Source organism: Diachasmimorpha longicaudata, chromosome 13 (assembly GCF_034640455.1).
Source record: "Diachasmimorpha longicaudata isolate KC_UGA_2023 chromosome 13, iyDiaLong2, whole genome shotgun sequence".
NCBI classification, from domain to species: Eukaryota; Metazoa; Arthropoda; class Insecta; order Hymenoptera; family Braconidae; genus Diachasmimorpha; species Diachasmimorpha longicaudata.
The window spans coordinates 2740208-2763558 of NC_087237.1; the positions used below are offsets into that span (position 1 = coordinate 2740208).

General features: G+C 39.8%; 7 protein-coding genes across 22 annotated transcripts in view; 5 read left to right on the forward strand and 2 right to left on the reverse strand.

Moving 5' to 3' along the window:
- Positions 1-200: 200 nt before the first annotated feature.
- Positions 201-907, forward strand: Tcs6 (Threonyl-carbamoyl synthesis 6). Its single transcript, XM_064132747.1, has 3 exons — positions 201-340; positions 417-545; positions 764-907. The coding sequence occupies exons 1-3, from the start codon at positions 324-326 to the stop codon at positions 891-893; spliced, it is 276 nt and encodes a 91-aa protein (XP_063988817.1). The 5' UTR covers positions 201-323; the 3' UTR covers positions 894-907.
- A 70-nt stretch (positions 908-977) lies between these two features.
- Positions 978-1422, forward strand: LOC135168494 (phosphatidylinositol N-acetylglucosaminyltransferase subunit P). Its single transcript, XM_064132748.1, has one exon. It carries the CDS (start codon positions 978-980, stop codon positions 1371-1373), a length of 396 nt encoding a protein of 131 aa, XP_063988818.1. The 3' UTR covers positions 1374-1422.
- Positions 1423-2908: 1486 nt separating this feature from the next.
- LOC135168490 (ADP-ribosylation factor-like protein 8B-A) lies at positions 2909-4765 on the reverse strand. Its single transcript, XM_064132742.1, has 3 exons — positions 4219-4765; positions 3455-3771; positions 2909-3217 (listed from the first exon to the last, which is right to left on the reverse strand). The coding sequence occupies exons 1-3, from the start codon at positions 4339-4341 to the stop codon at positions 3097-3099; spliced, it is 561 nt and encodes a 186-aa protein (XP_063988812.1). The 5' UTR covers positions 4342-4765; the 3' UTR covers positions 2909-3096.
- Positions 4766-5217: 452 nt separating this feature from the next.
- Positions 5218-7228, forward strand: LOC135168485 (histone deacetylase 3). Its single transcript, XM_064132735.1, has 2 exons — positions 5218-6145; positions 6237-7228. The coding sequence occupies exons 1-2, from the start codon at positions 5438-5440 to the stop codon at positions 6828-6830; spliced, it is 1302 nt and encodes a 433-aa protein (XP_063988805.1). The 5' UTR covers positions 5218-5437; the 3' UTR covers positions 6831-7228.
- Positions 7229-7422: 194 nt separating this feature from the next.
- LOC135168489 (uncharacterized) lies at positions 7423-8299 on the forward strand. Its single transcript, XM_064132741.1, has 2 exons — positions 7423-7924; positions 8015-8299. The coding sequence occupies exons 1-2, from the start codon at positions 7462-7464 to the stop codon at positions 8293-8295; spliced, it is 744 nt and encodes a 247-aa protein (XP_063988811.1). The 5' UTR covers positions 7423-7461; the 3' UTR covers positions 8296-8299.
- Positions 8300-8572: 273 nt separating this feature from the next.
- Positions 8573-10076, forward strand: LOC135168487 (probable rRNA-processing protein EBP2 homolog). Its single transcript, XM_064132739.1, has 3 exons — positions 8573-8714; positions 8817-8903; positions 9210-10076. The coding sequence occupies exons 1-3, from the start codon at positions 8631-8633 to the stop codon at positions 10023-10025; spliced, it is 987 nt and encodes a 328-aa protein (XP_063988809.1). The 5' UTR covers positions 8573-8630; the 3' UTR covers positions 10026-10076.
- A 115-nt stretch (positions 10077-10191) lies between these two features.
- LOC135168479 (3',5'-cyclic-AMP phosphodiesterase) overlaps positions 10192-23351 on the reverse strand; it is a 78811-nt gene continuing 65651 nt past the window's right edge. For 9 of the 16 annotated variants that reach the window (XM_064132702.1, XM_064132700.1, XM_064132705.1 and 6 more), the window contains 11 exons: positions 22475-22507; positions 20670-20690; positions 16470-16571; positions 16304-16368; positions 15974-16086; positions 15243-15336; positions 14916-15142; positions 14044-14307; positions 13851-13950; positions 13016-13662; positions 10192-12788 (listed from right to left, as the gene is read on the reverse strand). In XM_064132702.1, the coding sequence (XP_063988772.1) occupies positions 12687-12788; positions 13016-13662; positions 13851-13950; positions 14044-14307; positions 14916-15142; positions 15243-15336; positions 15974-16086; positions 16304-16368; positions 16470-16571; positions 20670-20690; positions 22475-22507 (1768 nt within the window). In that variant the 3' untranslated portion in view covers positions 10192-12686. Of the gene's footprint in view, positions 12789-13015; positions 13663-13850; positions 13951-14043; positions 14308-14915; positions 15143-15242; positions 15337-15973; positions 16087-16303; positions 16369-16469; positions 16572-17135; positions 18423-18666; positions 19970-20669; positions 20691-22474; positions 22508-23351 lie in introns of those variants that run through there. The other 7 variants (XM_064132706.1, XM_064132696.1, XM_064132710.1 and 4 more) reach the window with 6 other exon arrangements.

Below are 23351 nucleotides of genomic sequence, written 5' to 3' on the forward strand. Positions count from 1 at the left end.
AGTAGCCAATGGGACGTCAATACCGTCAATACTAACGGCAGAAATTTCCCAGTCTTTATTATTCAAATTGTTGCCAATTTTTGTATTTTTGAGGTTACCACATCAAATCCAATTAAAAAATATAAAAAAATTCGGTGGTTTTCCTCACTTAATGTATTTTCTGCCGTATTTTTGACCCTTTGGCGACCCTTACTACAGTACTGTTCACCCGTATCAACACATGCAGACACATGTGTGACTCTTGTTTACGTCCTGGTACTGAAAGCCCTGAAAGCAACAATTTCCCAGCACATAAAACAATAAAATAGGCAATAACACTGGCAATGCAGAATATAGATGTGTATCCTTTCGAAAAAATCGACAAACTCTGATCAATTTTCTTGGCCACTTGATTCATAACCTTAACTGCGACACAGGAGTATTTCAGTGCCGTTCCCAACTCCCAGAGATGCGGAAGTTGTTTACGAAGTGTTAAATGTTGACAGTGAGCCGAGAAGGAGTGGAGTTCGAAGGGTGCTGGATATTGATGGCAACGTTTTAAATGTGTGAGTGTATTGAGTGGAATTATTTTATTCCGACAGTTTGTTTGAGTTACATGAAAGAACATTAACAGTACAAGAACCTTAATGTACTTTGGCTGATCTAAATATCGATAACTTTAAGTAGATAATTTATTTTAAAAAATTTAAAGGCAGTCTCTTCTTCCTCAAACCTGACCTCAGTTATCAGTCTCGATGTTCAGAACCATCATAATATTTTCCAGACAATTTACTGGGGAAGAGGCACGAAAAGTCAGAGTAGCTCTAACGTCTTTCTTCGACAATCTGACCCTGGTAACTCAAACATTGATGGAATTTGGACCTCCCGAGGCTCTTTACAGTCACTACGACTGACAAAGGATATCTGTAAATTGACAAAACCATCTCGACACTAATTAATAATTTACACACTAATTGATTGTGCGGGATTCGCCAAAGATGTCTGAACACACTCCAGCCCCCTACAGACCTAGGTCTGTCTACGGCTATGCCCTGTACATCGGCTCGAACATGTTGTTCTTTCTCTACCTCGTCTGGGCAGTTGTCCCTGAGAATTTACTTCACGAGAAACTGGGCCTCACATATTGGCCTGTGAAATACTGGGCAGTGGCCATTCCCATCTGGGCACTCACTGCAATAGCAATATTCGCCTTCATAATTTATCCAGGAATCAACATGCTGATAACCCCAGACATCAATGACATCAGAACAATAAAGGATCAGTACTCACTTGCTCTGAGTGAGAACATTTCTGGAGGCATTCCACCCGTCTCGGATGTACCTATCACTGATGTTTGTAGACGATTGTACTTGAGTGAGAGGGGGATTAATTAGCAAATTTTGTAATTATTCATCATTGGAAAATATATCAGTTATAAATTTACGAAGTCATGAAAATTACTTGTGCCTTTAATATTTCTTCACGTTTCATCACACTCCCATAATAATAATTATTTAGTTAACTATATTTTTAGCGAGGATATAAATATAAGCTGCGACTGTCGGCAGAAGAACAATCTATTTTATTATCGAAGGTAAAAAATAAAATAATTAAAAATGAATTCCCCTAAAAAATTATCAATTGATTTGAAACCGATATCGATATAGATTCGTATTTGCAATACATGAATTTGCCATAAAATTGTGGGCACGGCTTCACTCATGGACGAACGATCAAAATAATTATCACATTAAAAAATCAATTACAATCATTTTATGCTTTTATAATATATATATATATATATACATAACACAACAGTCATACTGGTAATTTACGAATAAGTTCCTTGGTTTTTCATATTATTTTCTCGCAAGTAATTCTAAATTATACAAAGATTTAGTCTTGATAGTGTAATATATGATTAATTAATTCTTCAGTATTTCTTTTAATTAATTATTCAGTTTATTTTTATAATTTCATCACCTAGATTTAGAGATTTTTGTTACAGACTTGGTGTATGCCAAAGAAAAAATTATTCATCGACACCTTTTGCGCCAGTAATTCTGTCCATAGTTATATCATTATGCATAACTATTTGGTATTACCTAAGCTCTTAAATTGAAGGTTTCCTCTAAAATTCAGTGAACTCATGAATTAAAAAAAATAAAATTAATGAAAAAATAGAGAAGCACGAGAAGAAATTAATTTATTATTGGGGACATTTCAAACAGAAATTAGGAGAAGCTAGCTTTTCTCAATGGAAAAACCCTGGATATTAAAATTATAAGACTTTTCACTCCAGTATCAGTTGATCAATCTAAATTATTTCCTAATTCTCTCCAAAAATATTAGAATTAATTTCTGGAGAGAAATTCCACAAACTAAGTGAGATAATCGAGTTTCAGATCAAGTCTTCCAGAAGTGCTGAGTTAGAGGAACAGTTTTGTCGACATTTTGTCCTGACCATCGAGATAATCATACGGTGAATGACCTTGGAAAAGCATCAAAAGTATTTCATTTTTTTTCATTATCCTTAAAATTTCACGAATTATTTACGCTATAATTTTGCAGCTCCCCATTTCCCCAGATACTGATGAACGGAGAACGAGGTCTCAAAATTATTTGTCTGCGAAATTTCGGGAATGAATTCTCTTGAGATTTTCTAGGCCGATTAGTTTCCCAGATGATCCCACATTGATTCAAATGATTACAAGAAAAAATGACCCAATCTCCTAATTTCATTTATGCACATAAACAACGGAAAAATACAAAAAATGATTCGTTCACTTATCAACTACGTGCCACCGGCAATTGTGCCGCTTTTTAATGAGCTTTCATCCTCTAAGCAATTCTGACCACTTTAAAAAATGATTTTCATTAATTAGCCTCCATCAGCCACGACTAAGCGAGAAAAAAAAATGTTAAAAAATTTGATACCTCACGTTTATTTTCATTCTCTACGCTATTTGATGCACTATGAAACAGAATGAATCATAAACATTCCCGAAGGTGTGCCCCCATTGTTCCCGAGCCACTTCATCACGCCCATGGTACTTCATTTTTTCATCGATTTTAAATATATATATAATGATTATTTAGGTTATGTTCCAATGGGGATTAGCGAACACCACCTTTTGAGTGAGCTATAAGCCACTGCAGGGTTATGTCAATGTTGTCCTTCTCTTTGCATGAAATACTGTAACAGCAGATTTCACGATCCTGGATTGCTGACAGATTCCTGTATTTGAAAAATTGTTGAGTGATAAATAACCTCGAATTCAATAACAAAAAGGGGGAGACAAATTAGGGGGTTGTGGCACTACAATAATCTCCCAAACATACGTGATAAATATTCATTTATGTCGACGTATAAAATATATGTATATACTTCAGGCTTCAGGTTTGAGTAGGCCTGAATAAATGAAAAAGAAATCTGCTCTCCAACTAAGGTGGAACGAAATATAGAGTGACTTACATTCTATCTATGAGTCCATTCTCATCAAGAGCATGTGGCAAATCCCTCTTATTCCCCAGCACCAGTACGGGTATGCCGGACAATTGTGGTTTGTCCAGCAAGTTGTGCAGCTCGTTGCGACTAGCTTCGATTTTTTCGGAATCAGCAGCATCGACCATGTAGACAATGGCATTGACACCCCTGCAGTATCTCTCCCACATGGATCTGAATCTCGGCTGACCACCGATGTCCCAAACTTTGATAGTTACGTTTCCTTTCGTTATTTTACGCATATTGAAGCCCACCGTGGGAATCATGTCCTCGCTGAACTGTCCAGACTGAAAGATAAATCATCAGAACAATCGTTAATAATGATTGAGAAGGATAGAGATCCCCAGGACATCGACAAAAGGTTATTGGGACTAATGAGGGGTTGAATGGCGTGTCAAAATGACAAGAAGTGAAAAGATGATGCCTACGGGAGTTTTGATAAAAAAAAAGGGCCCTGATAAGCCGTAAAAAAATCGTAAAACCCAAAAAATTGAGGGGAAAAAAATGTGCCTCCCCTGACATCCTTTTTTGTAAAATCGCCAAATGTTCACCCTTTTGACAACTCTCAGAGTTACCTTACACGGACTATGTGATCTAACCCCCTGAGACAATATGCCGCCCCTCACAGCTCTCCCTGGTCATCTTTACCGATGCCTGACTGGCTTCAACCCCTCGGAAGAATCCCTAACAGCCCAGGGTACACAAGGATTAATAAATAACAACAACAACCATACCGCAATGACATTAACGAACGTAGTTTTTCCACTGTACTGTAGGCCAACGAGTGTCAACTCCATCTCCTCCTTCCAAAAAAGTGACTTGAACCAGTCAAGAATTCTGTTGACTAATGCCAACATGTTGTCGTCCTTTCACTAACAAATTGTTAATAAAAATATGTCCACGAGAAGTTACAAATGGACAATAAAAACGATTATATCGCGGGGAGAACTACCGGACTCGACGTTTTTGACATGTAGTCATCGACTAAGCACCAAGCACGTCCCCACGTCCCCCTCAAACCCACCGACACATGGAAACTAAACTTCTCTTTTTCTCTCCTCGACTCCACCTACACTACACCTCGCTTGGTAAAAAAATTCTCCTCACGAGCAAATGACTTCGAAAATAGCTCCTGAAGAACGTCAACGAGTGATGGAGTTCATTCTCTTGTTTGGACAATTAATTACTCGAATGTTTTTCGAGATTAAGGGATGAAACTTAGCTTGAGCACGGAGAATTCAATTCTCCTCCGTACAGTGTGGGGTGCATTCCTCAATGTTGATTAGGAACGCCTATAAAGTTTTTTAATGAGCAGACGAATTTTCAGGGAGCGCACCCAGCCAAAGTCAGTCGCTCTGCAGCCCTGTTAGAGGTTCCGTCGGTAAAGTAGCTCGCGGGCTCGACTCCCTCCACCAAAAAGGATTGACTAAAAGTAGAGGCTCAGTTCTGGGGGTTTGGGGGAACCCCACCGGCATCGTAGTACCTTACCCCAGGAGAAACAGGGCGCCACACGCGCCCTAAGGTACTTCTCCTCTCTGTTAAAAAAAAGAGACAGTAATGAAGGCCGCTAGTAATGAGCCTAATTAACTCTGGTAATCATTTGATTATCACCACAATAGCTCGAAGTAGTCCTTAATAATATACATAGCCTAGACTTTTATTTGCGATTGACTCTTCCACACCCTCAGTAGCCGTCCGGAAGATGTCGCCGGTGACCATCCTTACAAAAAAAAAAACTGGAAAAAAATGACAACAGCGTCATCACCCGATCACCGTCAGCATCCTAGTGTTTGAGTTAAATAAAGTTGAAACAATAACCCATTCCAACATTGACCTCGGCCCTCAGAAGTTTAATCAACCTCGAAAACAGACGAGCATTCTCGTCCCCTCGTCGCCAAAATCGCCAGTAACCGATTATGAAGTGAAAGCCGCGAATTTAACCTCTCACCGAAGATGTCGTATAACAAGAAGGTATCATATTTTTACAATCCCGATGTGGGTAACTTCCACTACGGCCCGGGTCACCCGATGAAGCCCCACAGGCTTTCAGTGATCCACTCGCTGGTCCTGAACTACGGCCTCCACAAGAAAATGCAGATCTACCGTCCCTACCGGGCGAGCACCCATGACATGTGTCGATTTCACTCCGACGAGTACGTCGACTTCCTCCAGCGCGTAACACCCCAGAATCTTCAGGGTTATACGAAGTACCTGAGTCATTTCAACGTCGGTGACGATTGTCCAGTATTCGAGGGACTCTTTGACTTCTGCTCGATGTACACTGGGGCCTCGCTGGAGGGCGCAACGAAACTCAACAACAACTGCTGTGACATCGCCATCAACTGGAGTGGGGGACTGCATCATGCTAAAAAATTCGAGGCATCTGGCTTCTGCTACATCAACGATATTGTCATTGCTATCCTGGAGTTGCTCAAGTACCACGCGAGGGTCTTGTACATTGACATTGACGTTCATCATGGAGATGGAGTGCAGGAGGCCTTCTACCTGACGGACAGGGTCATGACTGTGTCCTTCCACAAGTATGGGAACTACTTCTTTCCAGGAACTGGGGATATGTACGAGATCGGGGCCGAAAGTGGGAGGTATTACTCGGTCAATGTGCCTCTTAAAGAGGGCATTGATGATACCAGCTATGTGCAGGTGAGATTAGAGTCTGAGGTCTTTGGGCTGATTAGTGATTAAGGGAATACTGGAGGAGCCCTCACTAATTATTCCTTCTTCCAACTTCCAGGTCTTCAAGCCAGTAATTTCCCACGTGATGGAGTTCTTCCAGCCGACAGCGATAGTCCTCCAATGTGGAGCAGACTCCCTAGCAAATGATCGTCTTGGCTGCTTCAGCTTGAGCACGAAGGGCCACGGGGAATGTGTAAAATTCGTTCGTGACCTCAACGTTCCCCTGCTGACAGTGGGAGGTGGTGGCTACACCCTGAGAAACGTCGCCCGATGCTGGACCTACGAGACGTCTCTCCTCCTCGACGAGCAGATCAGTAATGAACTTCCCTACACCGAATACCTCGAATACTTCGCACCTGATTTTACTCTCCATCCCGAGGTCGTCACCAGGCAGGACAATGCCAACAGCAAGCAGTATCTCGAGGCTATCACTAGGCATGTCTACGACAATCTCAAGATGGTGCAGCATTCACCATCTGTCCAGATGCAAGACGTACCCTGTGATGCTCTACCACCTGATGACGATCGACAACCTGAGCCTGATCCTGACTCGAGGCATAATCCACAGGACACTGACAAAATCACTGAGCCTGCCAATGAGTACTACGCGGGGGACAAGGATCAGGACAAAATGGATGCGCCAGAGTCGTGATTTTAATAGGTTCGACGATTTTCTGTGGCTTTACTGAAAGAAAACTGCTGTAGTTTTGCATTCTTCATGATGCTCCTGAATGACAAGTTCATTCACCTGGGCACTGGACAAGGAAAGATTCCGACGAAGAGACATTATTTTATCGGATTCGATTCTCCTGAAGTCATCAGTGAAATCATATTAGACTATGCACTATGATATCGCTTTACCTCTCATCTCCTAATGTATCTCTAATGATCTTTGGGATGGATGACACTACTGGGTAAAACTTGTCAGTGAAAATTGATCTGCAAATTTCGTGAAGGCCACCGGTTGTTCACCAGAGACGTGTACATATATAATTTTCTACTTATCATGAAAAATGGAATGGAATGTAAATAAAATAGATTTTAGGAGGATGTTTTGAACGAATACAGTGATTCAGACCATTTTTAAATAACAATTTGAGTGGATCATTATTTATCTGAATTTTCAATGCATTAATCACAGCTATTCTCATGAAATACATTGAATACTAGGTTCAGATCCAAACTGGACTAGACTGGCAATTGTTTTATAAAAATTTTGAAAGATTAATTAGATCAGCAGCTGTTAACCCCCATTCAGAGGAGCAGGCATACCGTTATCAGCCATGGAAGCCACGATGCAAGAATCACCGACTGCAGATTCCTTGTCCTGGGATATATTCCATTCTGTTGACTCCATTTTATCCTCCTCGGAAGCCTCGGATGACGATACCGAGGAATTTTTCGATGATACTTGTGGCGACTTGGAGGGCACTCACGAGCCTGAAAAATCATCAAGTCATGGAGAAACTGAATACTTGGACTGCCCCAAGACTGAAATAAGCCATTCAGCCAATCCTCAGAGAGAGGAATCGCTGGCGAAACGTGTGGCCTCTCTGAAGGAGAGAATAACGGATTTACGCCGCTCTCTGACTGAGGAGCAGCGTCTGTGGAGGCAAGAACTTCAGGAATATGAGGACATCCATGAAAAAATGAAGCTGAGTGCACTGGAGGCGGTAACTGCAGTTGCTCGAGCAGTTTCGCAAGCTTATATTGTTGAATCGACAAAAAGTGAGACATGGAATAATGGTAATAGAAGCTCTTGATCATGTCAAAGGAAGTCAAACTAATATTTTATATTGTTTTTCTAACGGTGCAACTGACATTTTATATTTAAAGGGAATTTTTCGAGTAATGGAGCTTCAGTATCCAGTTGTAAAGATGGTAATTCTCGCTCAAGATGTCGTAATTTATTCTATAAAGATTATTATGAGAGATTGGATCAGATTGAAAAGCTTTGCCATCAAGTGCTGCAGAAAATTCGTGATGATACGGAAGTATTGCAACCACTCAGGCAAATAGCTTCGCAATGGGGCATTAATGATGACAATATGGGGATCAGTGATGATGTCCAAGAAGTTGATACTAACAATTATTCTCAAAGTGTCAACATATCATAAGAAAACATAACGAAATATTTTTGTGTGGAAGCGATTCGTTGGGCAACTGAAGAGTAAATAAAGCGCAAAATTAATGAAAAAATAATGTCTAATTTTGCAACAGAGGCCTACAGAGGACATTTTTATATGGTTTTTGTAAAATATAAATATACGAGATTGTTTCCGTGCGCTGTCTTTGGATTTCCCGCCGGGAATATATTGACCAATGAGGCACAAGTCTTCCGCATGAATGCCGGGGGGCGTTCCGGCTGCTGAGAACTCACTCATGTTCCGACGTGTCTGTGGGGCTGGGGTAAGATCAGTGAAGTTCGTTAAAGTGTAAACACTTGTTAATAATGAAAGTGAGGAAAGAGAAGGTTAAGGGGAAGAAGAAGATCATTCCAGAGTCGGATTCTGATTATGGATCATCAGACGAAGAGGTGAGTTGGTGAATTGTTCTCGAAGAATTGACGGGATGGATCACCAGGATATTTTGATCGACATAACCTCAATGTTGCTCACGTGTTTTTGTGGGGTTACAGTTGCAGGAGGCCTTTGCCAAGGGCCTGTTGAAGCCGGGGCTGAACACGATTATCGAAGAGGAGAAGAAGAGCAGAAAGAACAATGTTGTGAGTACTTTGATTGTTTGTTGTCTATTTTGAAAAATTTATGAACCCCCATAATCAATTCAGCCTAAGAATCAGTTATTCCAGAGGCTCCTCGATTACTAGGATATGTGGTAGTTAAAAATTTCGTAATAATTAGTGAAATGACTTTGAAAAATCCCTGACAAGAGAAAAGAATTTCCCAAGCGCAGAAGAAAACTCCAGACGTGTAGACAGTGAAGTGGAATCATTAGGATAAAATGAAACAATTGACTATTACCAATCATGGATTATTAATTTAATTAAATTGGCTATTGATATTTAATTCAGGCCCAGCTGAAGAGGAAAACCGAAGAAATGAAGCTGAAGCTACCGTGGCTGGAGCGATTAGACATCGTGAATCCCCCAGCTCCCCTGGCCCCGGAGCTAGCACTCCAGATGCAGGAGACGGAGGATCGTCGACAGCGTCTGTCAAAGGGGAACAAGAAGCTGCCCCAGTACAAACCAGGCGAGGACCCACTCGTCAACGACTTCAAGCGGGAGACGATGTTTCATCGTCAGGCTCAGGCAGCTGTCGTTGATGGCCTCGCAAGGGTTAAAAAAATGGGAATCCCCACCATTCGCCCCGAAGACTATTTCGCTGAGATGGTGAAGACTGACGAGCACATGCACAAGATCCGGGAGAACCTGGCGAGGAAGCAACAGGCGACTCAGAGGTCCGAGAAGGTGAGGCAGTTGAGGCAGCAGAGAAAGGTCGGGAAGCAGATGCAGATTGAGGCGACTTTGAAGAAACACGCGGAGAAGAGGAAAATGTTAGATGAGGTGAAGAAGTACAGGAAAGGAGTCAGAAAGGATTTGGATTTCCTCGATGACAAAAAGAAGCCTGGGAACAGAGGAAAAGGGGACAGGCCTGGGCCTAAGGGGAGGAGGGCAGTCGAGAAGGCGAGGATGAAGAATTCAAAGTTTGGATTTGGAGGAAAGAAGAGAGGAAGCAAGATGAATACCAAGGAGAGTGCTGCTGATGTTTCTGATTGGAAGAAACCCAGCAAGTTCCCGACCAAAGGAGGAAAGGTCAAGAAGATGGCGAAGAAAGCCACCAGGCCGGGAAAAAATAAGAGGGTCAGCATGAAGGCGAGGAGAAAGTAACTTTAAGTGATTGAGTTTTTTTTTTTGTAAAATAAATTAGTTTTAAGTCGACTACTGGTGATTTTGTTTTGTTTCTATTCTCCGTCCTTCATTAGATCGACTTTGAATTACTGACCGATCTTGAAAAATTTAGGGGATGAATCGATTAAATTGGTGAGACAGAACATTATTTTTTCGACAATAAATATGTTTTTAATAGACATACATCTCGTACGAGGTTACACGATATTAATACATGGTCATTTAACTGTCCAGCAATCAAACACGTTTTGTATTTTTTTAATTCATTTTTTCTTCATTTTTATGCTTTTTTTTAGGTTTTTTCTTTCTTGGTTGATTTAATAGTGTTATACATCTTGGTAAATAATCGTCGTCAGTTTTCTTTACTCATGAAGCATTTTTTTTTTACCGCCGAAGCAATTTTTGCATAACAAAATTAAATGGAATTTTCAGAATTGAAAATGTCGAAAGTGCTCCCTCCATTTTGTTTTAAAATACAGTGATTTTTTTGTTGTCGAATTACTCCTCTAATTTTCTAGATTCAATTTTTGACACTTAATTTTTTTTACAATAATTTTTCTTTTATCTCGACAATTATATCAAAAAGTCATCGGGTGCTTTTTCATCTCTATTCTTTTTCACACTTTTATACCCTGCGCACCCGGAACTTAATTCAAAAATCGATAGTTTACAAATTTATTTACCAATTTATCACCATTTTTTATAAATCAGTGGAAAAGGATTTTTTTGTATATTTTTTGTTTCATTTTTTTTTCACACGAGGCCTCGAGTAATCAAAGAGGAACGCTTCATATTTTCATCCATTTTTGTACAATTATTCAAAAGAAACAAAGTAGTCAATCAATCGACAGAAAGGATTAAATTATTCATCAAAAACTCAGGGGAAAACATTTTTGTTTCTCTTAATTTAATTCTTCATGCATTGGAGGATTGTTTAATGTCTTTCATCATTGATAAATTAGTTGTTTAACTTCTATCCGTAATTATAGACCTTAAATAATGTACCCTAGACTTGGTGGCCAGCACCAAACATCCACATTCGCTCATTTCACCCTCATTTCGATTTTTTTTCATCAAATTTTTGTTATCTCACCAACTCAAACTGTTTTACCTACATATGACACAAATTACAGAAGTTAAAACTTGGGTTTTTTTATCATCTCATTTTCACACTCGTACTTGTCAGCTATAGTACAGTTAAATTTATCACTATTTATATCATAATCGAGACGATTTGAGTCTTGTTCACGTAATTTTTGTGATTTTTTTCTCCATCGATACAAATACATCGACTCCAATTTCCTTATCCATTTTGCATTTTATTGGGTGGAACGTCGGTGGATTTTGAAAATTTTCGTTACAGCTACGGAATCATTGATCATGACCCCAGTCGATTTTGCCCCATACATTCCCCAAAAACGATGTTTTTCCCTTCCTCTGCACCATTTCCATTCACATTTTATTTCTATTTCATGGCTCACGAAGCTTCGTCGTGGCTCTAGCGACGTGAATCCGCTGAATGGCAAGGTTCAACTAGACTAAACTTGATAAAACCCATCAAAAGTAGTTCGATGGGGTCCTAAGACTCCCCAGCCCTACCGAAAAATTTTCAAGACTAATCGACATCCCCCCTCGTCTAAAAAAAAATATACCAGATACTATCGATATTTGCATATACTGGATGGAAAATAATTCCTGTGTATCTGAACGATTGTATCAGTGACTGTAAATATACTCGAAAAACATGAGCTTCTATCACTCTCAACACTTTCAACGTACGTAATTATTCCCCAGTCAATTCGATAAAAACTAAGCAAACTCGAGAGAGAAAAAAAAACGAATGCAAGTCCTACGTTAATGTTACTCTTTGGTTAAAAAAAATTGAATGTTATCATCATTGTACGTGATTTCAAAGTCTAAAACAACTTCAATCATGGCTAATTGATATTTCGACTGGCTGTGACCAAAACCTAACCTAAAAAAAAATGGTCGACCTCAACAGAGGCCAGCTCTGTTGCAACAGACTCAATAATTAATGAAAAAAGATTCAAGCGTTATCGTCAAGTTTAAAAATCATTTTCGAGAGCGTGAAAATAGGAAAAAAAAACAATGTCAAAAATCAATCGTACGAGTAATTGAAATTCTGAGTCGATGGCAACAATTCTCCCATTCTTGAGATCGATAACAACCTGAATTAGGTACTAACAATTTCATTTCTCTTTGTTTTTTCGCTTGATATGTCGTCTTATCGAATTCCGACGATTTCAAACACTTTAAGAATCTTAAAACATTTCCACTCCTCGATTAATTTCCGAACCTTCCAGGTACTTGTCTGAGATTCTTCCTCCGATCATATTCTCTCTACCCCTCCCCCAACGCTTTCGGCATTCGCAAATGATGTCAGTGCACGACAGGACATTTCTTTTCTCCAAGTTAACCTCACTTTTGTCGATCGGTCCAGCCGACAGTTTAACCCACTTCAACGACCATTTGAGACAGCATCAAAGTATTTTTTAAACATCGTCATTAATCCTAATGAAGCAATGACGTGCAAAGGGATAAAAGCATTTACTGGTGGACACGCCACCAGGATTGCTGAAATTTTTCATGGAGTTTTTTGCAAATACCAGCCCATTTCCGTCACATTCCAGGATCGTTGGAGGCATCGCCTGGTTCACCCTCAGCCTCTGTACCACTGTCCTCCACGTTTTCCCCTGACTCATCGCCTTCCTCGAGAGTCACCTGAAAATTTCACGAAGACAGAGCATTTTAGACTTCTCTAAGAAGAACTTATGGTTAGAGAGAGGATAATTTCCACGAGTGATTTCTTTAATTAAACAAAATCAATTTGTCACACAACTTTCAGATTTCGATAGAGTCGTCTAACTCCAAAATCATAAAAGTCCTCACTCTTTGAAAATATTTCCTCAAACAGAACCTTAAAAATCGCAAAAATAACTGAATTTTACTTGAAAATGAATCCTATCAGACGTCTGATCCCCACTCCTATCATCGGGCGGTGGTGACGGTGGTATTGTGGATTGATACCAGTCCCTGTTCTCCTCCAGAGTGTCTAGAATCTCCTGCGCATCGGGATGCACCAGGTCCGCCCATGTCTCCCAAAGAGGATGCACAATATAGTCGATGAAACCGACTTGTGATTTTTCGATTGTTGCGCTGTGTCTATCGCACATTGGGCTGATGTCCATGTTCTGCTCCCTCTCACGATCCCCCTGAAGGAAGAACTCCTCCATGAGGAGTTTCACCCACTTCCTGTACAGGACCAATGGCTTGGTGGGATTGGAGAGATCGGCGCAGTGCACGAGATTCTCAAGCACCTGAATTCTGTCGGTGTAGTTGTCCAGAAGAAGTACACCAGAACCAGCCACCTTCTTAGTCTCGACCATGGTTTTGAGATCGGCGAGAAGGGACATGTGTTTTGACATGTCAGTTGACAGTACCATATCGATCACCATTTTTCTCAGAGTTTGGCGCTGCTTCTTTGTCATGTTTGCGAATATATCGCAGCCCTCGTTCTGCAGCAGTTTGAAGGCCACTGCCAGGTGGTGATTCTCGAGGACTGATTCGTCGTTGTACATGATGGCCAGCTCCGAGCCTGAAGGGATTCAATTGAAACTCAATAGGAAATTGTCAATTGAATAATCAATCCTCATGTAATTTACACTTGAAATTAATGTTATAGGTATTATCAGTAATAATGATAATCAATTATAATTATTGTATTGTTAAGAGTGTAATTATGCGAATGTTCGCATATAATTTAACATAATTTTTTTAACTCACTTGAATTAATGAGAAACTGATTCGTGAGGCCCGGATGATCAACGTCATGTATCGTAGCAGCGAATAGGGCCGCACTAATTTCAAGGGGTGTAAAAACCGACTGCAACAAATGCATTTTTCACGAATAAAAAATATGAACTCAAGTAAAATCACAATGAAAATCAATATTTAAGACATTAACTGAGCAATTTACCTCTAGCGCCGGTGTATTGAGCAGCGTGTGCGTCGATTGTGTGACGTCAGCTGCATGAAGGCTATTGTGAAAGGGATTGTCCTTGACATAGTTATCCTCGAGTGTCATCATAAATGTAACAAATGTTTTTGGTGGTATTGCCAGTGATTTCAGTAAATCTCTGCTCTGAAATGCTGTGTAGGCCACGCAGGTCAATGGTCGGTTGTTGCTGAGCTCGGCTATTCTGAATATGTCTATTCCCCATTTGTCGATATCGGAGAGGACCTGAGGAGAACGATGACGAGTGTACGGTTGGAGAATTTTTTAATTGTAAGATTAAAAACAAAATGCAATTTACTTTTAGTGAATTTGAAATTTATGTAAAAAGCAATGTAAATATTGTCCAGAAAGGACTAAAAATGTTTTAAAGTTAGGAGAAATGGGCTCTTAAATTTTTAATTAATTGAAGATTCCTCAATTTTTTTTATGAAAAAAATTATTTTAATTACAAAACAGAACGATGCGTGAGATTTTTTCCAATTCTCCATTTTTCCAGAGCCTTTGAGCGCCCCCATAAAAATAAAATATCGTAAAAAAATGCAGACAAAGAGGATATTTATGAACCGCGTATTTCATAAGTTTATTTTCTCCTCTTCCTCGGAGTAAAAAATAAAATTGAAGGAAAAAAGCCAAGCTCCCGCCGTGATTGGAAAGAAAATTCTCAATCTCCTAAAGAGGAAAAGAGAAGCTCCAGCTCCTGATTGAACCATCACTCGGATATCAAGTTCATAAGTCAGAGTTTCTCATTTCCTGATGAAATTACATGTCTTTGATTTCACCGTAGATAAGGGCAAAATAGAATTTTCTAAATTGAAAATTGCTATTGGCTTTACCTTGCCCAGTTGTTCCTCGTGGGGTGTTTCAACTCCGTAATTTGGTACCCGTTCACCGGTGAAACTATTAGTGTGCGTCAGGGGACGTTTTACACCGCTAATGTGCGACATCGCTGCGGGACCGCGCTGTGTGCGTTCTTTCTTCTTTGATGTTCTTGTGTCAGCACTTGTTGCAGCAACAGCATCTTCAATTCTCAGTGATGGTAGATCGAGTTCTTGTTGCTTGTCTGTGGGAATTTTTCAATAAATAAATCCATCTCTACTGCACAGATCGATTAAAATTGTATGAATAAAAAAAAAATAACAATTAAAATAAGAATGACTCACCGAGGAAAGTGCTGCAGATGTACTCAGATATTTGATTGCCAGACTTGGAAGACTCGGAGAAGTGGGACAGTTCTTTATTGAGCATCCTCTTGAACTGTAAAGTAACATTTTTCAAATTCAATATTCCCTCCTTGACCCTGAACTTGTGGATTTTTAAATTTGAATTCACCCCGACAATAGCCCCCATTTCCACGACAGAATAAACAAATAATTTCAGCTGGACGTCGGAAAGACAATTAAACAGACAAGCTTCTGGTGGACAATCGTCAAGCCCCTGTGCATTAAACCCCCGACAATGATATCATTTAATCCTCGACAGTTGTTGCACGTGCAACACGGGTGAACTATAAAAAAGCGATTGGCGCTGAGAAAAAAAAATTCTAAGCACTATAAACTCTGTGAGTGATCCAAACTGTTGATCGATTGAATTGTCGTGAAAGAAAATGCCATTGTGAGACACTAATATCGATTTTCCCCCTTTAGTTTCAGCTTTTTGTTGCCTAAAAGTCTTGGAGGGATCGCGGGGGGTTGGACCGCGTCACCACGAGGGGAAAACTCGAATGGACCCTTGGCCAGGTGACCCACATTCAGCACTGAATGCATGTCGACTCAAGGGCATCAAACTGAGGAGTCAAACGTCATTCAGATGCTCCACGAGTAGTTTTTTTTTCTTCTTTTCGTCCTTTATTTCGAGTTCACACTTGGGTTGGGCTAGATGGGGGATGAGTTACCTTGAGTGATGCCATATCTGAGACTGAGCGGTGGGTCTGAATCGTTTCTAACTGGTCCAAGCACCAGTCGAGCTCCTCCATTGTTTCCACAGCCATCTTCATGTAGGATTCATCTTTAAATTGAGAAATGAAAATCTTGGAGTTGTTTGCTTTAAGATGAGTATTTTATATTCAATTTAAAATGTGATAATAACGCTAGCACTTCCCGTTATTATTTTCACATTTATCTCGCACAATTGAATAAACAAAAACGATGATTATATGCGTCAAGAGAGATATTGCCACCCGAAGCTGAAAATCCACCCCTGATCATTTATTATTTTCTCTTACCTCCGGGGGTAATTGCCCGGGGCTGCGGTGTATTTCCACCTTGAGCTCCGCTGCTCCTCCGGGATCTTCATGCAAAGAAAAAAATATCATTAATGACAAATCATCAACACCCCCGTCGCCTTCTCACACGCGATCATCCACACAGTACTAAAAATTGATCACTCACTTGGACGTAGGTACATTCGTAAGGGAAAGAAAATTATTTCTGACTGATCGCAGTGACGCGAGGATTTGTGCGAAGGGTGTAACAATGAGGTCCTCGCCATGGCTGAAAAAATAACAGAATCATTAATCATGATGGAAAATCCGGGTTTTGGTTAAGGGGGTTCGTCAATCGTTGGAAAGAGCGTAATGAACGCAACTATGAGCAATTCTACCTCTATTGAATTTTTATTTTTTTAGACTAATTAAATGACAGCTAACTGCAGTTTTTTTTTAAACTTCTACCCGCATGCATGCGGAGGATGACTACGATACACTGTCGCACCCACAATTCGTCACCTAAGATAAAAAAAAAATACTCCATGACAATAGAGACTTATTCTTGCGGTAAATCAATGCCTGACTATAGTCTGACCAGCAAATTATTTCTCCACTTAAAAGGCATTCTCTGAAAACCACCTGTTCAACATCCAAAAAACAATTAATTTCCTGGAAATCGAGTTTATTCAATTACGTACATTCAATAAATTTCCCCGGCAGTTCCCGTATTTGTCCACTCCCCCCAAATAAACTCGATCAACCGCCAATTAGCGTGGGCTTAATTGCCAATTACCCCCCTTCTCTCCCTTGACATCAAACGAAAGCTCAGTCTTTTTGTAATTAAACTTACTAATCCCGTTTGGTGGGTGATTCAAAGCACTGTGGCTCCCAGAAAACCGCTCGTCTGGTTGGTTTGGACCTCAATGCCGACATTGAATGGGTCCGGGGTAACCCAGTGGCACCCTCGGCTATACCACCGACACTAGCATCGGCTGTATCGTCGGTAGCGGCCAGTGAGGGCGAGCTCATGCCACCACCGCACCTCTTAAGTCCCATCCTAACAACCACTAATTCGTCCAAGCCACCACTGCTGTCTGACATCGTACTGCTTTATTCCCTTAACACGTTTGCACATAAATAGCGTTTGTCACATGTTCCACAAGTATTTGCACTTGAATCGATGATTTTTCCTCAATTATTTAACGTCACTTCATTAAATAATGCAGTTCAAACACATTTACCAGCTCTCGATTGTTGATCAGTCTTCAGTAAATATGTCAGAATCTATGACAGATAGAAAGATTTTGTTAGAACCTTTTTTATAGCCCTTAATTCGACCTACAAAAAAGGTTCTGACGAAACTTTCGCTATCTCTCGCGGTTTTCGAAATATTTACCGGAAACTGACCCATTAGCAAGAGTGACTTGAAATTAAATTAAATTTTCATGTTTATTGGTTGTTAAATTTTAATTTTCATATCAATTCAATTTAATTGAAGATTTAAGGATTCTTTTGGTGTATTGCATTCAATTTTGAGGGCCCTCATTATTATTTCTAGTTAATTATCCTCGCACTCGTCTCCAATTTCCCTTTTGTTACGTTGCGAAGATTTTATGCCCCAGAAATTCTATTTACTCAATGATTTAACGTCACGTCATCTAATAATTCAGTCGTAGCTCGTCGCCTACGTTAATTCTCGGCCTCACAACGATGATATTCATGAATAATTGAATTAATTTGTATTTTCATTCGACATTTAAAAAATAATTAATTCGATTCAATTAACTCAAGGTTAGTTTTCTCGTAATTTCGGGAGGCGATCACCGAACGATTTCAATCCAATGGCCCTCGAGCTAATTAAACAACTTAGTGTTTTTAGTATTTCACTTAGTAATTAAATCCTATCGAATTTAACTGACGTTGCAAAATTATCATTTTATATTAAACTCCTCTTGATATTTACCCGTCTAAAAATTATTTCCCTTCAATTAAATGTAGTTTACTCAACAATTTAATGTCAGTCCATAACAATAATTCTGTAATAACAATTTATATGTTATTAATTCGTGTTTATTTCAACTGCTGTTTTTCCCGCACACCCGTAAAATTTTCACTGCAGTCCCCGAACTATTTCTGCTTAATTACCCTCCCCCTGTCCCCCCCCCCCCCAACCCCCTCATCATCAGCCTCCCTCTCGTCACGTTGCCACCACTCAGAGAGCTGTATATTTAGAAGTAGTTTTAAGGATAGCAATCGTTACGCCAGTTAGACTTCTACTCGTGGTTGCATTTAACGAGCCACCACGGTGACCCACTACCCCTGCAATCTTCGTATCAGCATCGTGATACCCCAAAAGTACTTCCTGGAACAGTATCACTCACTCGACGTATCCAACGTCACCAGAAATATCCCGAGTCATTGGCACGAGTCGTCAAAACTGCGCAGTTTTTTTTTTCTCGTACAGACATTTTTTTTTATCAATTAAGAAAAAATTTCCTCAAATTCTCGGCTGTTAAATCAGCCCCACGTCAGACGCGATTTTCGATACCGAATCGATGACGAGCCGATCACGTTTAATTCATTAATTATCGTGCGACGAGTGGCGCGGATGAGGTGTACTTGACATCCGATGAAATTCAAATGATAATGATACCGCTTCATCGTGACTATCTGTTCGCCACGATGTCGAACTGGCCGGGGCTCTGTCTTCTCCGGTTTTCGCGTGGGGATTCGTCGATTATAAGTACAACTGTGTTAGTTTGACGTGCACCAGTGAGGTAGTGGGGCAAAAACCCGTGGTAGAATGTCTGTACATGTGTACGGGGGGGAGTTGTGATTTGCGCGGGAAATGTGCGCGTTGTGGGGACGAATACAAGACGAAAATCGGCGGTTTCCGGGGAGCATTCGGGTGATATCGGTGAGCGTCGTTTTCAGGTTGCCCTGGCCTTTCCTGCTGCAACGTGGGTGGAACACACTCAGGATTGATTGATCGGCCTGTCTTGTGTTATTCTTTTTGCCTCATTGGTAGGCAATTACGGAATTAATTGGAGATTTCTGGCCACCAGAGGTATCTCAAGGACACGAGCTTTGTTTTCTAGGCTCCGGGATATTTATAACTCCCGCCGATTTCAGCGGAAGGTTCTTGTTTTGGTCCGAGGCATTTTCGGGGATTCGATTTTTTTTTTTCAATGCACAGCGTGCGTAGAATAATAATTAACTTGGGAATGGATTTTACGAAATTTTGCATTAATCTTCCGATGATTATTGTGAAGAGCTTTTGGGGAATCCGAGAAGATAATTCTGGGAACGATAGTTTAGGTCGTCTACTGGTAGTTTCATAAATTTTAAAAATAGAAAACTAATCCGATGGCGATTGTTCGCACGACTGCGCAAATCAAGGTACCATATATTGTTATAAGCTCCCATTCACTAATAAAATATTCAAACATAATTCCCCAGCGGTCGTAAACTTCGTCAGTTCGATCTTGAAGACTTGACGCGTGTTATTGTTGGATATTCGCAGTATGCGAGCCTCTCAACGAATAATAAATATAAATGATAATTATTTCCAATCCATAACTAATTTAACTGTAAAAAAATACTGACGTTTGACAAGACCCTAAGATCGTGGGAAATGTCTTCCACTTCCTCCCAGACCCTTCAATTCAGCCTTAAAATTTCCCCCCACCGAAAACTTCCACACGAAGCACATCCTCAATACCTCCCCTCAGTTATCCCTCCCCCCCCCTCCTCCCCCTTTGCTCTCCACGTCGACTGCATTTTCCGTAAATTGGTTTTTTCCAATAAACTTTTTCATTCCTATCGACCATTTCACCCAAGAGCTTTTGTTGCGCTAGCGCCAGGGTCAGCCCTATCGCCAGGTCAGATCTCCAAGTGCAGATGTTATCTCACGAGCCAACACGTTATTTCCAATCCTCTCTACCCCCTGGTAATATTGACTTATCCTCCATATTTTTTTTTCTCTCCAAGAAAATTGGCGATTGTCCAGAATCGTCTTGTGAGCCAGCAGATGTGAGAAATGATACATTCACTTTTGGCTACTTGATCGAGTTTATTTTCACCTCCCCTCCCCACCATTCGTGTGTAACGAAATTTAACAGCTACTCAACCCCTGTATATTTTTCTAGGGGATTTTAATGACGGTGAATCGTAGTCGAGTGCACGGAGAGAAATTTCTGAGAAAAATTCTCGCGCTAGTGGAGGAGAAGATTTGAAATTTTACCACAAATGTCGAAAAATTTCACATTAACAGCATCAGACTTTTTTTTTGCAATAAAAAATTATAATTTATATTCAGTCCTCGTGCTAGAATTTTTATAGAAAATATCTCTCCGTGTGATTTAACGTGGATTAAGCGACTTACCTGTATTGATCGGAAAATATCCTGAAAATAAAATGATTTTTTATTCCAATTGTACCTCCATTATCATAATAAAACTCGTTTCAGTGACATAAACTCGTGAATTTCCATCTCTAGGGTTTGTTAAATAAAGGTTGGACTTTAAAATATGAAACTAGGCGGCATTTTATCATAGTTTTATCGATACAAAGTGATTAGAGATGATTGCCGGGTTATCATTTTCACGATCGCACCGATATTTCGTCGAGATTATAAAAAATAAAGATTATGAAACACGCAATGGGGGTTCCCATGATTTTTTTTATTATTAAATACGAGCCCTGCATGAAAAACGTTGGATGTTGTTGTTCGGGTTATCAGCGGTAGCTGGGGAACGGGTTGAAGGGTTGAAAAAAATTTTAAACTGATGATTTTTAGAAGATCTTGAAAGTGAAGTGTGACCCGTCCAAATCCTGGCGATCCTTCGGGAGATATCAGCGGTCGAAATTTCATTTAATTTTCTTATATTTATTTATTTACTTATTTATTTGACAAAAATTTAGTGTGGGATTGAGTTCTGCCAACGTTTTTCATCACATTTTTGTATTTGATAACTAATCGTCGGGAAACCCAATTGACCGGAGATTCTTGTCTTAAAAAAAATAATATCAAGATGGAAATTCCCATACAGAAGTGATTAAATAGCACAACCTTCATGATAAAGCCTGAAATCCCCAATTTTCAATCAGCAAATAAGGAGCTTAAGGGGTCGGCAGTGATATTTGAAAGATGCAGGTCGTCCCTGCATGCGTCTGATATCACAAATTATTTTTCATCTTCGAAAAAAATGAGAAAAACAACTTGTAATCCCGGAAAGCTCCCCAGGATAATCTTTGGAAGCTTCCCCGGGATCGTTTCAATATTATTTTTTTCCTCCGAATTAGCGTTTTCTCATTTTTTATCATCTGCATGACACAGTCAGCCCCCCGAAAAATTCAAACATCATCGCTGTCGCCTCTTGAGCGATATAAGGGCTTGACAAAACCACAATTCAGGAGAAAGCACGAAAAATACTCCAATTAGTGGGAGCTTTCATGCATCAGTGAGTGCTGCGAATACTGGCGCTGTGATATATCGAGGCTAGTGATTTTCTACGTGAAAAAAAAAAGAAAATGGAGCGACCGGATATTGAAAAGTTGGTGCTCTTAGAATTTTCATTCCTAGTACGATAATGTCGTCATGCAGTAGACGGGTGGGTAAACAAATATGAATTAAACCGAAGCGAGAAAATAGCTTTCTCAGATGTAATAAGCTCCCTTGGGAGGCAAATAAACACGAATAATGCAGAATCATACTAGAGGGGGGGGGGAGAAGAGGGGGGGAAGAGAATTGTTGCGTAGAAAAATATCTGAATTTAGAAAATCTTCCAGAAATCTCCAGAAGAAAATTCCAGAAATTATTGCAAAGAGCTTTTTCGTAAATAATCACGAGAAAGTTCTTTGAAATAACCTTTCGAAAATTCCAAAAATAGAAATTTTTTTACGCGGAGTTGAAGCCACCAAGTGCAGAGGCAAAATAAAAAAAATCATTCCGCCTTCTGAAGCAAATGCTCGTGACAAAGCGCTAATATTTTCATTTGAAACACAATATGGCTAACGCTGTGGTTACCCCCGGGTGTGAGGGAAAATAAAATATCGAGTAAAGCTGCGCTACGTGAGGTCAAAGCGTATTTCAATGATTATTCTGACAGGGCGAAAAAAAATGTTTTTCATCTATTATTTGTGGAGAGTAAAAGAAAAATCTAAAGTAATAAAATATCGATTACATACGCGCGCTCGATTGGCGGCTCAGTCTCTTTGAACCTGTAACCGAAGGACCAGACACTTTGAAGAATTTGTTACGAGAGAGAGAGAGGGTGAAGAAGCATGAGAGTTATGAGAGAGAGAGTTGATTTTTATCTGAGTGATAACGAGGGATTTTTCAAATCGTAATTTTACGGAGAATTGGTACGTGGAGAGAGTATAAAATTTATTTTTACTGTGGGAACATAGGAATCGTTGGCATGAGAAAGAGAACGCAGAAAACTTTATTTTGATGACGCAGCAGAAAAAAGGTTTTTTGGTCCGCGCAGCGAACGTAATAGTGAGTCTTGACGCAAGGAGTAACAGACTATACTGGTCAGACTTGGATTACTGGAAAAAAAACTCAGAAAATTTTTTTTTTAGCTTTTGAATTTTTTCTTCGGTTGTATTTTCTATTGTTTAAATAATTCCTCCTTCCGTAAGTCGCAAAAAATTAATTTCACATCGCAAAGGCTCTTTTAAAATAGTCAACGATCACAATGTTCGCATACTGATTTTTAATTTAATATTCCCTCCGCGTGGATGATTGAAATAGCCTCATGTCTCGATACATATCTTCGCCACAGAAGCCACATTGACATAATCACGGACATCTAATCGTTTTCGATCGAGATATTTTATTTTATTTCAGTGGAATAAGGAGATAAAAGAACAATTTTTAAATGAATCGATTTAATTGAAGATGCAGTAAAAATTACACCAAAAAATAAGGTGCCATGTCATCGACTGATTACGATGTTAATTACAACCTCATTATTCTCCGAAACAATAAAATTTCGGAGAATTAGTGGTATCTCCTGACATTTAGTGATGACCCGATAACATGGGAGATTAAATTGAATAA

Bases quoted from the DNA above. Each gene is read 5' to 3' on its own strand.
- Tcs6 (XM_064132747.1), top strand. The intron at 546-763 runs GTGAGTGTATTG...AATATTTTCCAG, and splicing joins GATGGCAACGTTTTAAATGT to ACAATTTACTGGGGAAGAGG.
- LOC135168494 (XM_064132748.1), top strand. From the start codon at position 978: ATGTCTGAACACACTCCAGCCCCCTACAGACCTAGGTCTGTCTACGGC.
- LOC135168490 (XM_064132742.1), bottom strand. From the start codon at position 4,341: ATGTTGGCATTAGTCAACAGAATTCTTGACTGGTTCAAGTCACTTTTT. The intron at 3,772-4,218 runs GTATGGTTGTTG...TTTATCTTTCAG, and splicing joins CGTTCGTTAATGTCATTGCG to TCTGGACAGTTCAGCGAGGA. The intron at 3,218-3,454 runs GTAAGTCACTCT...TTTCAAATACAG, and splicing joins AATGGACTCATAGATAGAAT to GAATCTGTCAGCAATCCAGG.
- LOC135168485 (XM_064132735.1), top strand. From the start codon at position 5,438: ATGTCGTATAACAAGAAGGTATCATATTTTTACAATCCCGATGTGGGT. The intron at 6,146-6,236 runs GTGAGATTAGAG...TCCAACTTCCAG, and splicing joins ATGATACCAGCTATGTGCAG to GTCTTCAAGCCAGTAATTTC.
- LOC135168489 (XM_064132741.1), top strand. From the start codon at position 7,462: ATGGAAGCCACGATGCAAGAATCACCGACTGCAGATTCCTTGTCCTGG. The intron at 7,925-8,014 runs GTAATAGAAGCT...TTATATTTAAAG, and splicing joins AAGTGAGACATGGAATAATG to GGAATTTTTCGAGTAATGGA.
- LOC135168487 (XM_064132739.1), top strand. From the start codon at position 8,631: ATGAAAGTGAGGAAAGAGAAGGTTAAGGGGAAGAAGAAGATCATTCCA. The intron at 8,715-8,816 runs GTGAGTTGGTGA...GTGGGGTTACAG, and splicing joins ATGGATCATCAGACGAAGAG to TTGCAGGAGGCCTTTGCCAA. The intron at 8,904-9,209 runs GTGAGTACTTTG...TATTTAATTCAG, and splicing joins AGAGCAGAAAGAACAATGTT to GCCCAGCTGAAGAGGAAAAC.